This window comes from Mercurialis annua, linkage group LG3 (assembly GCF_937616625.2).
Source record: "Mercurialis annua linkage group LG3, ddMerAnnu1.2, whole genome shotgun sequence".
Taxonomy (NCBI): Eukaryota; Viridiplantae; Streptophyta; class Magnoliopsida; order Malpighiales; family Euphorbiaceae; genus Mercurialis; species Mercurialis annua.
In genome coordinates, this window is record NC_065572.1 from 10,394,795 (window position 1) to 10,408,612 (window position 13,818).

Below are 13,818 nucleotides of genomic sequence, written 5' to 3' on the forward strand. Positions count from 1 at the left end.
TTGAACATGATTTTTTTTGTTAGATTGACCAAATTAGGAGGAACTTCTATAAAAGAAGTTTGAGGCAAAAATGCCTTCACAAATAGAGGGGTTGTGATTATAGCTAAACCCAAATTTAATGGTTGAGTTTCTTTGAAAATCAAGAAAATTGCCCAAAGATTCCTTCCCTTTATGAAATCTTGAGCTAGAGCTATTTAGAGAAAAACATTCATTCTTTAATGTTTCATTTCTCTTAAGCAAAACATTGACATCTTGCTTAGGGATAGATTTTAAAGAAGACTTTAAGTCTTAAATTTCTTTCTTCAAATTGAGCATCTCAGTTTTATTCTTAGAGCCTTCCTTTTTAAAAACCTTCATTTTGGCATGATAATTACTACATTTTGAAGTTATCTCATTTATCACGTCATTTCATTCATCATCAACATAAAAAGAACACTATCCTCAAACAAAGTATCATCAACCAACACACTATCAATACTAGGAACATCATGCATGACAATAATATCACTAGAGCTAACATGTGTTTCTATGCCTATACCACCCCAAGAGAGAAAAAGTAAAGACTTACCTTGGGCGTTGGTTCCGTCTCAAGACCCATGAAGCATAAGTTGGCTCTTTCCTCTCCTTAGCATTCATCATTAGATTGAGAATCACTTTCATCATCCCATGTAGTGATGAATCCCTTCTTATCCTTTTGGAAGAATTTCCTAGCTCTTTGTCAGCATTCCAGTTTAGTATGACCTGGTTTGCCACAACCATAGCAAGTAACATCTCTTCTAGGAGTGGGAGCCTCTTTTTTAGGAGTAGAGGATCTTTTGAAGTTGAGTCTCCTTTGTTTTCATTTCTTTGAGTTTGCCACTTCTTCTTAGACTTCCAATCTCTGACCTTCTTCGCCATCATCACCATATCCTCATCATCTTCATCACTACTTAAGTTAAGTTCTTCTTCAACCTTAGACTCAATAGCCCTTGATTTCAAGGCAATTCCCTTGGTTTTCTCATCTTGAGCTTTCTTTGCCTCTTGAGTGCTCTTTATGTAGATCATCTTATGAAGAAGTAATTTCCCGATAAGTTCATTGGTTCTCAACTTCTTCAAATCATGATCTTCTTCAATAGCGGTTATCTTCGGTTGCAAATCAAAGGTAGGCAATGAACGAAGAATTTTACCATTTACTTCTCCAAAAGTATAGTGCTTACCAAGATTCTTGAGACTGGGGGTGATATCAAGAAGTCTATTAGTGATTTCAGTTATCATCTCATCTGCCTTGCGATTGAATGCTTCATATTCCCCAATAAGAAGCTCTATCTTCTTGTTTTTGACTTGAAACATACCTTCATGGTAATTCTTTAGAATCTTCCACATGTCATGAGCACAAAAGCAATGTTGAACTCTTGATTGTTCATCTCTAGATAATGAACCAAAGAGAACACTCATAGCTTTCTAGTTGAGACCATTTGCTTCAATTTGCTCTCTTGTCCAATCATCTCTTGGTCATGGAACTTCATTACCATCAATTTCTTGAGTAGGAGCTTTGTATTCTTTGATGATAACCCACCAAAGATTCACTCCTTACATATCTAGACAATTTTCCATCTTGAACTTCCAATTTGAAAAATCCGATCAATCAAAGAATGGCCTAAAAGTGTAGGAATAGTTTTCGGTAGCCATCAAGATCGATTAACTCGCACTTAAGCAAAATAATGGAATCGAGCTGGTTCAAGCAAGCTGGTCTCCCCCGCCTCTAACTGTATTCAAAATTAATTTCGATGGAGCTTACGTTGCAGAATCTGTGATGGGTACACGAGCAAGTTTGATCAGAGACCACATGGGCTGTATAATCAGCTCAGTGGTTAAGAGATACAAGCTCATTTCTTCTTCGACAATAGCAGAGGTGATGGCCTTAAGGGATGCGATTCATTTAGCGGTCAACCTTAATCTTCCTGAGGTAATTTTTGAGGGGGATGCGAAGAACATAATGAATGAGTGGTTTTAAGAACAAGAGTGCGAGCGAACTGTGATATAGTAATATAAAATTGCAGAATTTTTGTAACAGGTATTATGCCGCATTTTTTGTCGTCTTGTGCGGAGAAACTGTAATTGGGTGGCTTCCATGTTGGCCAAGAAAACCCTTAAAGATGATAATTTTTATTTTAATCATCTATCTCACTCGGCATGGCAAAAATCAAAAATCTTATAGTCGTTTTTTTTTTAACAAAGGTTAAAACTTTCATTGATGAAAATGAAAATTACATAGATGAATGGTTCTTCAACAAATTAAAAGAACTATTCTAAAATAATGATGAGAGCTGTGAATACAGTCATCGATTAGGGCTTTTTCAACCATCAAAAGGTTACCCAAAACATACATGGTTCAAATTGAAAATACGATCTTGAAACGCTTGATTCTTAAAACTTCAAACTTTCCAAATCCCATCTTCAATATAGAGCCATTAGTGATCTTCCAATTTTTAGATCTATAAAAACATAGATCTAAAGCTCGAACGGATCAAGAGGAGTTAAAGACTTTATTCAATCAAAATAACATTCAAATAAACACCTTGGAAAAAAAATTATTGCAACAAAAAAAGTAGATCTGCGATTAATAATACTATGGGCGGAGAGAAAATGATTTTCCGGTTAACCGGAAAAATCATCATCTCCCACCCTTGAAGAAGATGATGAAGAAAAGGAGTTTTTTGGTTTTATAGAGAAGGGAGAGAACTATTTTTAAAGAGAGAAGGGAGAGAAATTTTTTTTTAAAGAAAGTTACAACTATAGTCGTTTTTTCAAATTAATGATTAATCATTTTTCTTAAACAAAAACCATACAGCCTGTGTCTCATTTCCAACAATGTCATTTAAATTTTTGTTTACTTGATAAGAACACTTTCCTTTATTGTAATCAAATTGTATCAAGAGTGTTTATCCCATACAACCGTTGCGCCACGTCATTTTTACAACAAGCCAATGAAGATTTGCGATAGGGAATCTTTTAATTATCACTTATTTTTTTTATTATTAATTTTTCCACATGGCTAGCGCATGATTGGTTTGTTGCACGAATGACATGGCGCAACGGTTGTACCCAATAATTATTCTTGTATCAATGGTTATCCGACCGGTTTGATAGAAAAATAACATGTCTCTAATTGGAAAGGTTTTAGAGCAACTCGAACCCATACCAGTTCGGGGGGTTTCCAATTGAAAGGGTTTTAGAGCAACCGAACCCTTGATTTAACCGGTTCGTGGGTTTTCTGGTCAAGCGGGTCTGCTTTGGGTTTGACAATCATTATACAAAAATCTTGTTACTGTTATCTGCTTAAAGAAACAAAAAAGTTGTAGTTTGGAAGCTTGAAGGTGCAAGTAACAATGGCAGTTTCAGCAACTTCAATTGTTTCCATTCCATTCAATTCCACAAATTCTTCACCAAAATCAATTCTTTTCAGCTTCAAATTCTCCTCAAAGTCCGCTATAAATGCCACTCCAACAACATTTACTGTCTGCTCTCAGAGTAATATTATTCACTAATTAATAATCAATCTCATTTCAAATTATCTTTCAACTAATTCTTTTTGGTGGAACGTTCCCAGAATCAGGCAGTGGATTGACGAGTGAAAACAAAAAAGCGTTATTTGAGCGTTACGGTCTGAACCCTAATGATTTCTTACCAGAATCATCTAAGGTTACTGCCTTTTCTTAGTATGTTTTAGGTTTTATTGATTTTCTACTTAATTTTGTTGTTTGTGTGTTTTTGATTTAGTCAAGGACCAAAAAGAAAGGGAAACAAGCTGTTGAAGAGGAGGAAGCTAAGCCGCCCAGGACTACGCATAAGTTGCTTCAGGTAAATTCATTTTTCTTTGGGATAATTAGTATTTTTATAGTAAATTAATGGCGAGAGAACTGTTTATTTGCTTAATTGGGGTTGTTTTACTAGAATGTTTTCGTGCCTTAAATTTCGAGTATGATTGAACATAAATTGCTACAACTATTACATCTTGAAACATTATATTTGGTTTATTAGAATTTAGGGTTACCAAGTGTTTGCGGGTTTTGTCACTTATAGCCAAACCTTTGAAAGTCGGCTATTTGGCCCGTTTTGGGATATTTTGGACCTTTTTTAGTCATTCGTGAATCAAACCGAAAAATTTAGTCCATTTTGGAGTAAAATTCATCTCGAAGTTTTAGGTTCGGTTCACGAATAGCTAAAAAAAGTTTTAAATATTCCGGGCTAAACTAGCCAATTTTGAAAGGTTTGGCTATAATTGACCAGCAAACATTTGGTATTTTGTTGGAATTAACCCTATAATTTATAAGCCTCTCTGCAGATTAGGGCCTTTATCATTATTCTTATTCTTGTCCATTGTAGGATAGGGGAGATTTTACATTTCGTATCCTTGAAACCCTCATGGAATTTAATTTTGATATTTCCTTTAGCTACATGTATAAAGGAAACGTTGTTGATTTTTGCAGGTTCTTGGAGGGAAGGCTAAAAGAAAAAAGTTGCTTTCACCAATGGGCATGGATGTGCGGCCAATGATGGAAGTTGTAAAAGGTTCCGCCTTTGATATCTTGCAGGTAGTACTTATAGTTAAATACCGTATTTTAATATCTTTACTGGCTCAAATTATATGGCTGTTCATTGTTCATTGATGTATGGTATTATGGGTCCTCAAGATGTGGAATTCTTACTCTGCCTCTATCTTCTTTCTTTTTTATTCTTCGTTTTAGATGGTCTGTTGCTAACAGTGAGTTATTTGACTTTACATAGGCAGCTGGTGGCTGTCCTGCATCTTTAAGGCCAGGTTGCTGGTTGGATTTGTATAGTGGTACAGGATCTGTTGGCATTGAAGCTATCAGCCGAGGTTGTTCAGAGGTATTCTTATTGGTTTGTTAGATTTTTCTTGATATATCATATAATATAAGTGAGCGCCGAAGCTTTTGAATTTATTTTGCTACCTTGCGTTTTGTTCTTTCATTTAGCTTTCTTCTACGTCTATTATCAGGTGCATTTTGTCGAGATGGATCCTTGGGTAATTTCAAACGTTCTGCAACCAAACTTGGAATCAACTGGGTTTCTGGATGTTTCAGTTATTCATACAGTTTCTGTCGAAAACTTTCTAGAACGAGCAGAGCAATTTGCAGGCATGTGCCTTTTCTTTCTCTCTCTCTCCCTGGTGGTTGAGTAGGAGTGGAGTTTGATTCTTATCCTCGCCTTATCTAATAAACACTTAACGAGTCTTCGTTGTAAGTGAAGATTAGAAAGGTTATTGAGTCGCAAAAGTGGTCTATGTCATTTCATCTGGTACAAAAGTCTAGGTTGAGTGTCAATTCAAATAACGATTCTTGATAAGATGTGGTCAGCAAATATGAGTTGAACTGTAAATTTAAAATCTGCTTTAATTTATAGAAGCCCTGTCATCTATTAGAATTCTGAAATCAATCTAAACATTAAAAACAAAAAGAATCAGTGTCCGCAGTTTCATGATAAATAAGGGACTCATTTAGAACGAAAGGCAGATCACGTCCTAGTTGGAGATATTCAACTTGTCTGCAAGTTTGTGATAAACTTTTCAAGGAAGAAATGAGTTTTCTTTTTTCAGTTATATCATAGCTTAGTTACATAAGACTGTCATGGCAGTAAAGTTAGTGTGGTTTCCACAAGCTTATTACTTGCATTGGACTAAACATAGTGCTGGTTTCTTTCACAAACATGTTGTATCTCTAAGTTAACTTTTGTAGGTGGGTTTAGATGCTTGTGAGAAGATGAACTGGTGGCATGCTCTCCATATTAAGTTCTTATTTCACTAGTCATTATTCATTGAAGATTAGATATTAATCATGAACTGAAATTTTATTTATCAAAAGCCTAAATAAACAAAACTACATAAGTATGTATACGAAAATGATAATGCATTATCCTATTAGGGTTAGTATATACTCAAATTTAGCAGGGTAAGGTCAACACTCAATATGAAGAAACCACAGGCAAATCCATGAATAAGAAAATTATGTGCCTTATAGTGAACCGTCTAAAATGGGAAATAATTTTAGGGAAAACCTTAGATGAGTTTTTGGGCTATTGAGAACTTTGCTTTTAATCAAAATCCTTCCGGCAGAGAGTTAAGGGTTTCAAATCTAGGTTCTAAATTGGATTTTCCCTATCTGACCAAACAATTGATTTATCATCCTGTCATAGTCAAGTCTAATTATAGTGATCTGTTGTTATTAATTTCAGATTGCATTATGTAACAGTAAATTTTAATGACGAAAAAAAAGTGTTTTCTAAATGGTCCTACACTTGCACTGTTATAATTGTCCAGGAAGCAATTAACAACAGCTTTGCCAAAACCTTTGTGCTGTTTAAATCTTTTTAATGTCAGCTGGAATATAAAAATTAGTGATCTCTCTCTATATACCGTGGTCATAAATCAAACATTTGCTATTTGTAGGTAGGGATAAGACATTTGATTTCATTAGTGTCACACCTCCATATATGGAAGTCAATTACGGGACACTGATGGATCAGATTTCAAAATCAGCCCTAGTCGGAGAAAATACATTCATTGTAAGTGGCCATCTCTTTAATGTTTGCTTTTTTAACTCGATGTTATATCTTCGCCAAAGTTTATAATCTTCCAGACTTTGATTATTTAGGTGGTGGAATATCCTATAAGAACTGACATGTTGGATGCATGTGGATGCCTTGTGAAGGTATGTCTGACAACCATATATCTTCATGCATTGAAATTCACTAGCATATTTTCTAATGTAAACCTTACACCCTGCCTACTCTCTAATCTCCTTTTTATTCCATCATGTCATTGTTAAGGATGAAGCATACTGTCGTGTCCCACCCAAATGCTTCTAGTCCAAGCTTTGTTTGGCATACTATAGTGAAATAGGTGGGATGAATAGTAAATATTATGTTCAGACTAGGAGGCTCGTTTGTAACATGGTTAGGGTATGGGTTATTTTTCTATGCTAGATTGGCTCTATTTTTGAGTCAAATTTGTAGTTTTTTTTATCGCCGGTAGCTAGCGTGTTGGATAAATAAAAAATATCTGAAATCATTAATTATTAGTCAATCTAGTTAGACACATGGTGTTTTAGTGTGGTCAAAAATTTAATTTTTACACTTGCATGGCATCATTCAGTTATTGTTTTTTCTTATGGTTTTGTTGATTTGTTGTTATGATGAAAGAGCAGATAGCTGATCGAAGATTTGGACGGACACATTTAGCAATTTATGGACCCTTGTGGGCGCAGAAGAAAAGAGCCAGAAAACAACTTTAATACATAAGCAGACACAAGAGCAAGTATTTACAGGCTGAAAATGAATAGTGCATCCGTTGCTTAAAATGCTATTGCGTTTTACATCTGTATCTGCTATCTATAGATTCTGCATTATTCATCCTTGTCAAATACAGAGAACACAAAACAGATCTAGTGGATCATTAGGTAATTTCCTATTTACGGTATCATTTTGCTTTTTGCTTTTTTCTCTTTTCCGTTTTTGTTTGTACCCAGTTTACTTTCTAAAATTACATTTTTCTCTATTTCCCAGGTTCATAGTATTTACTGGGCTGCCTAATTTTTTTTATAATATAGAGAAAGCCTCGGTGTACCAAGCTGCTTTTTCATAATTGTAAGGACCTGAATTAATTTTGTATTTCATACAGAGATGATATTTACAATCTTAACACTGCCAGTTGCTGAAGTCAAATATTAATATTGGTATGCATAGTCTATATCTCTTGCTAATTCTAGCTGTTAAGGAGGCTAACTTGTTTTTTTTTTTTTATTATGCATTAGGATACTGTTTGTGATGCATATCTCAGTTAATTCCCCTATACTTTCATGTTACCCACTTGTTTTCTTGTTAACCACTTCCAAATTTCTTGTCTATCATCTAACCATAAGTTTCTAGAAATGTTTAGTAGCAAATTAGCAATATGTTCATTTTTGTCAAACTAGACCAGGCAAGTTGGTTCAAGCAGACTAGTAGAGAGAACTTGAATAGAACATCATCATAGACCGGTTAAGTTTAGGCGACTTGATTGTAAATCCGCAAACCCAGTCAAACAAGTCACAAGCAGGCCTTAGCATTAGTATATGTCTTACTGATGCTCATTCATGCTAATCAAAAAATACGTTGTGTTGTCAAGTTCTTAGAATTTTGTTTATTGCTTTACATTATGAAAAAATTAGTTGAAACAAAATTCATATATTATTTGATTTTCTGATTTCTTCAAATTAGTCAACAAGGTGCTCATGAACCATGCAGGGCTTGACTCAAAAAAGCTCGTTTATTAAGCTAAATGAGCAAACTCAAGCTCAATGATACTTGTCTCAATTAAAAAAAAAATAGTTGAAACAAAATTCATATATTATTTGATTTTCTGATTTCTTCAAATTAGTCAACAAGGTGCTCATGAACCATGCAGGGCTTGACTCAAAAAAGCTCGTTTATTAAGCTAAATGAGCAAACTCAAGCTCAATGATACTTGTCTCAATTAAGCTTCTGAGCTAGCTTGTTTTTTTTAGAGAGGATTAAAAGATTTCACTCCTATCCCCATGGTGACCCGAACCTAAGATCTATTGCCATGGGGCGCTCTTACCACTTGAGCGAACCTATCTCGTCCTGAGCTTGCTTGTTGAGATGGTCATAAGCTTTCTTATTGCTTGTTTAAAGGAGAGGAAAAGAATGATAAGTGTAATTTACTCTTATTAGAAAATGAATACTTTTTTCCTATATTCAATTGTCATGAGCTCTTTCAAGCGTGTTACTATCATGAGGTTTTGTGGGTCGTACATTTTATTACAAAATATGGTTTTACTTTGTTTTTGATAATGACTTCATTTGGCTTAAAGGTCTCAGCTTAAGTTTAGCTCACTTTTTATGGTAAAGGATCTATATATGACCCTAGATCAGTTATTATAGTACCTGAGCTAATACAAGAATTTTCCTTCCATGTCTAGACTCTAGATGATTGGCTTGATTTGAAAAGACTGCTAATTCTTAAAGTCCATGTTGGAAAGTGTTTTCTTTTTTCCCCCAGGGAAAATCTTTCTACTTGTATAGGTTCCCTCATTGACCAAGGACATTCTCATGGGAAACGCAGAAAATGGAACTGACATTGTCTGCTTGGCAGGAATAAATCTCAGGTTATGATTTTTTTTTTAATATAACTGCCTTGTACTTATGTATAAGGAGATGCTTGATGGGGCATTTTCCAGAGAAACCACTTAAAAGGAATCCTAATTAACGTACCTTGCTGTACTCTCTGATCATTGAACCTTGAACCACCAATCTGTTTGTTCATATAGCATAGAAAAGTAAACATCAGTACGTGGACAAAATTGTATATGTTTCTTATCATCATTTTGCCTGTTCTTTAATTGGAAAAGCAGCATTCCTAAGGTGAATGCCCATAAACACAGATTCCATCAACCGTGATGGTTCTCATTTGCCTCCATAAGATAGGTCATAGGCACACCCATGGCTCTCTTGAGCCTTTGAGGAATTCGGTTACCCTTTAACAGGGATGATAGTCATTACACACATACATTCCCTAATTACCAAACTGATTAAAAAATTAAATAGTTGGAGTTCCAACTTATTTCATGCTGTCAATACATATTACTCGCATCATGGTTGTCATTTATCACATTGTTATTATTGCTGTAAGTAGTAGTAGTAGTTGATAAAACAAAGAAATGGTCCATTTCTTATATTGTTCTATGAGTAGCAAAGGAAAAGAGTAGATGTAGATTAAAATAATTATTCTGAAAAGCAAAAGAAAAATTCTGTTGGAGTAAGAAGAGTATTTATAAAAAAGCCCATGGTTATTTCTATGAACTTGTATTTTATCTGCTTTGATAGTTTGATTGTCATTTTTTTTTTCAATATTTCTTAGTATTTTAGCATACTGTACATAGTCTCACATCTTTCCACATCACTAAGAATCACCATACTCTTTCAAACAATTTTTTCTGATACCAATATTTTAGTACTCTACTTGTTAAAGTGATTGACTTTATGTATGTATACACACACATAGCATGTCTCATGTTCTTATTTCGTAAGAAGTGTTGTGTCCTTGCCTTGTTGCATCACGTGTCTGTGTTTTGGTACATGTTGGTTTATAGAAGAATAGCATGTTGCACTCTTATTCTTTTAGGATGAGAAACAAGGGTTGCTATTAAACCAGAAGACCTATGAAGGACATCATCAAGAATACAATTGAAACATTAAAGTTCTTATTATTTATTCGACAGATTTATATATATTATATGTGCGAGCGCACCCGCATGTCGTTTATTGGAAGAGAGGAATAAATGACGGATGGAGCACTTGGTCTGAGATTAAAACTGCCAACTGTGAGTAAATCTTTTTACTCGTGGTTGTTTCTCTTTATCTTCGGGAACTTTTGAGTCTGCTGTGATGTTAGCAGGTCTTTGGCTTTAATGTGTGTGTATATTCTTTTGTTTCTTTTCTTCTTCTATAGTGTCCCTTTCTCGTTTTAGCATTCTTGTTAGTGGGTCCTCTTGTGCTGCATGCATTTTGAGTATATTACTTTCCTTGTTTAGATGCTATTTATTTCTTATCAACTAAGTAATACTAAAGGAAACATGTTATTGCATGTTTCATTGAGAATATACACTTGTTGAGGCCCCAAGTACTTTCTCAAAATTAAGTCAGTTTCATGTGGTTGGCGGCAGTATAAAACTCTTATATTAGCAGCAGGAAAACTCTTTTGGAAAGTAATGACGTTTAACTCCAAAATTTTGGTTAGGTCGGGTATAATTCTGACCGAGTATCCTTAATTACCATTTTTCAAATGCCGGTTTGATGTTAATCTATATTTCCTTCTATGTATTTTTAAATGTTTTGTTGCAGTTGGGTTGCCTCACATTATTCGATGCGCTTCAGATTTTATCAGTATTCTTCATGGCTGCATGTCCTCTTTTGTGAATGCATGAGTAACTTATTAATGGAAAAAGGAGAAATTCATTATTGGGATATAATTGTTTGGAACACAATTGCACCCTTTAGTGGATGTTACGTTTTCCTTATGATTGAAAGAGTTGCCCCACAAGAATCATCAAACAACGGATCTTTAAATAGAATCTTGAATAAAAGATCATGTTTTTGGACATTGAAAAACATTTATACTTTGAAAGTGATAGTGTTTGATGCTGTCCCTCTGGAGACTATGACAAATAGACTTTTGAGAAATCAGATTCTCAAGATATATTTAAGGAAAGGGAGGAATATGTGCTGATGGAATTACTTATGATTTTTGTCATTTAATATGAGTTCTTTTATTTATGCATATATGACCATGTCTAGGCAATAACTTCTGTTAAAAATTATGGCAGGTAACCTGCAGTGTCTTTTGTAGATTTACCAAAACATTACTGATAATGTGGACAACTTGTTTATGTTTGTTCTGCTTTTAAATCTAATTACTTTGGTCCACCACTAGGAATTTGCAGGAGTCATCTCCTATGACTCATACTCAGGATGCTTCCTTGCATTAATTAGGTTTATATTGCTAATTGTAGAGCAAGTTGTAAAACTAGTCAGTTTAATAATTAATTTTAGAAATTTTATATGCTTTCTCCCCATGATGTCAATCCTTTGGTGCTCTGAAACTTTATCGAGTTGTCATCTAATTGCTATGAACTTATTAGCATTCATGTCCGTCTTCTCTGTTATGCTAGATGTGGGTTGTTGGTCATGATGCTTTTAAATAGCCATATTATTATTCTCATTCCAAAATTGGCCTTCAAGATTTCCAAGATTCATCGAGTTAGAATGAATTTATTCTGTGATAATGTCTTCTTTTCCAAAAGAAGTAATATACTCGCTTTTGTGCTGAATGGTCTATTCTATTCTTGTGTTGTGGGGGTGGGTAACTAGAGATAGATGATTGTACAAGCAAGATGACTTTAAAGTTGAGGAACACTATTTTGTTTTTCTTCTAGATGCATTCATCAATCAAAGCTAAATTCCATATTAGCGTTTTATAGTTGTAGAAAACAAAGATTTGGTTGAAGATACTCGATGAGAAATCGAAGCTCCGGAACAAACAATTATTTCTTTATATGGATTTTCTGTCTTTGTTACTTTTTTTAAGGGGGTCATGTGTCTCTCTATGTCTCACACATTAACATTATGATATGCATGTGTATGTATTTTTTGGCAAGATGCTTTTTTTTTCTTTCTCTATGTGGTAATTATGTGGCTCACTTTTTTATTGTTATAATAGCATTTCATCTCGAGAGATAGAGAGGTATGCTAATTGCTAGCTTTTTGTCAAGTAATTGAACTCATCATATGCATTAGAACAAGTTTAGGTACTTCTTCATTCGTCATACTTATTGTTATGGTGGGCACAATACCCTATATATATCTCTTTACAAGCTTAGGAAACATTAGAGTGAGGCCCCCTTTGGTCGCTGCATGAAAAACTGCACAAACCAAAGCAAAGGGAGAGAGAGGGAGCTTGCTAGGCCCCATTAAACATATAAAGAAATAACTGTAATAAATCTATTCTATTTTTTCTATATCACTCACTCACTCTCACAAAGATACACAGAGCAGAGTTTTGTTCCGATCTTTTAGTTTTAAATAGAACTGCTCACTTCTTACCCGCCAATTTGAAAACTGCTTAAATACTTGTGTTGCCTATGTTGCTTCCCCTTCCTTCTCAAGACCTTCATTCTTCTGTTCAAAACCAACATGGTTTTCTTGACTTCTTTAGTAGTCTTCATTTTGAATGTTAAGCAGTTCTTCTGTGTCGAGAAGTAGTCGGTGGTGCAAAGACGGGATAAAAGTATGGGGAGTGGCTGCAGGGTTTTAAGAGCTCTCGTAGGAGCATTTGTGTTTGGAGGGGTAGTTTGGTTTTTATCTATCGGTATTTTATCGAATCATGCAGCAAGAATGAGAACATCAAGTACATTTCTATCAACTGGAGCTTTTGACCATTGGAGATTGATTGGAAGAGGAAGTCCTCCGGACTTGCATCTCCATTATGTAAGTAAGCGAAGAGTGCCTAATGGACCTGATCCTATTCACAACAGGTATATATTTTCCCCTTCTCGTCTAGACATAAATTGTACTTCACCTTCTGCTTTGAATTGAAGCCAATTATGTTGAATTTTTACCTTAATGGCATACGTAAGTATACATTAAGAATAACTGAGACAGTAATAATGTTCATATACTAGGCTCAGTTTCTAATTCCTATCATGTTTATCAAAACAAGAGTTCATATCCTTTTCTCTTTACATTTCTGTTTTTTTTTTTTTTTTTTTATAGATTGTTGCGAGTCACTTGAAAGGAATATATGTTTGTTTTTATATATTATATAAATATGCTCCCCTTTAATGTAATGAGATTAATGAATTTGTTGCTCTTTAATAAAAGCTTCTTTATATATCAATCTTTCTCTTATTTTTATGAGGAAAGTAATAAAGACACTGGGAGAAGAACTTGGTCACTTTTGATTTGTGAGAGAACCTTCTAAAATATTGAATAAAATGCTCTCACTGTACCCAATAAAATTTTTAATCTGTAACATGGGGTGAAGATCAATTTGGAACACATAAATAGGTCTCTAATGCAATTAAACACTATTATAATAATTATTTTTAGATAAACTTAACATGAAGGTCTTTAGAACTGCAATTCTGCTGCAACTTGATCATAAATTTGTTTACGGACAATCTGAGGGATGCATAAACTTTAGTAATTTAGGTGCATGATTACATTTCATTGTTTCTTGCTTAAGTTATTACTTGCTCGAGATTC

General features: G+C 34.3%; 1 protein-coding gene across 2 annotated transcripts; it reads left to right on the top strand.

The window, feature by feature from the left end:
- The first annotated feature begins 3,290 nt into the window (after positions 1 to 3,290).
- On the top strand, positions 3,291 to 7,742 carry LOC126672095 (uncharacterized). Of its 2 annotated transcripts, XM_050366005.2 has the most exons (10): positions 3,296 to 3,510; positions 3,590 to 3,681; positions 3,760 to 3,840; positions 4,470 to 4,574; positions 4,768 to 4,872; positions 5,003 to 5,145; positions 6,453 to 6,564; positions 6,654 to 6,710; positions 7,206 to 7,457; positions 7,564 to 7,742. In XM_050366005.2, the coding sequence occupies exons 1-9, from the start codon at positions 3,369 to 3,371 to the stop codon at positions 7,290 to 7,292; spliced, it is 924 nt and encodes a 307-aa protein (XP_050221962.1). In that variant the 5' UTR covers positions 3,296 to 3,368; the 3' UTR covers positions 7,293 to 7,457; positions 7,564 to 7,742. The 2 variants fall into 2 exon arrangements, with proteins under 2 accessions (XP_050221963.1, XP_050221962.1); XM_050366006.2 differs by lacking the exons at positions 7,206 to 7,457; positions 7,564 to 7,742 and having other exon boundaries at positions 3,291 to 3,510; positions 6,639 to 6,710.
- The last annotated feature ends 6,076 nt before the right edge of the window (positions 7,743 to 13,818 follow it).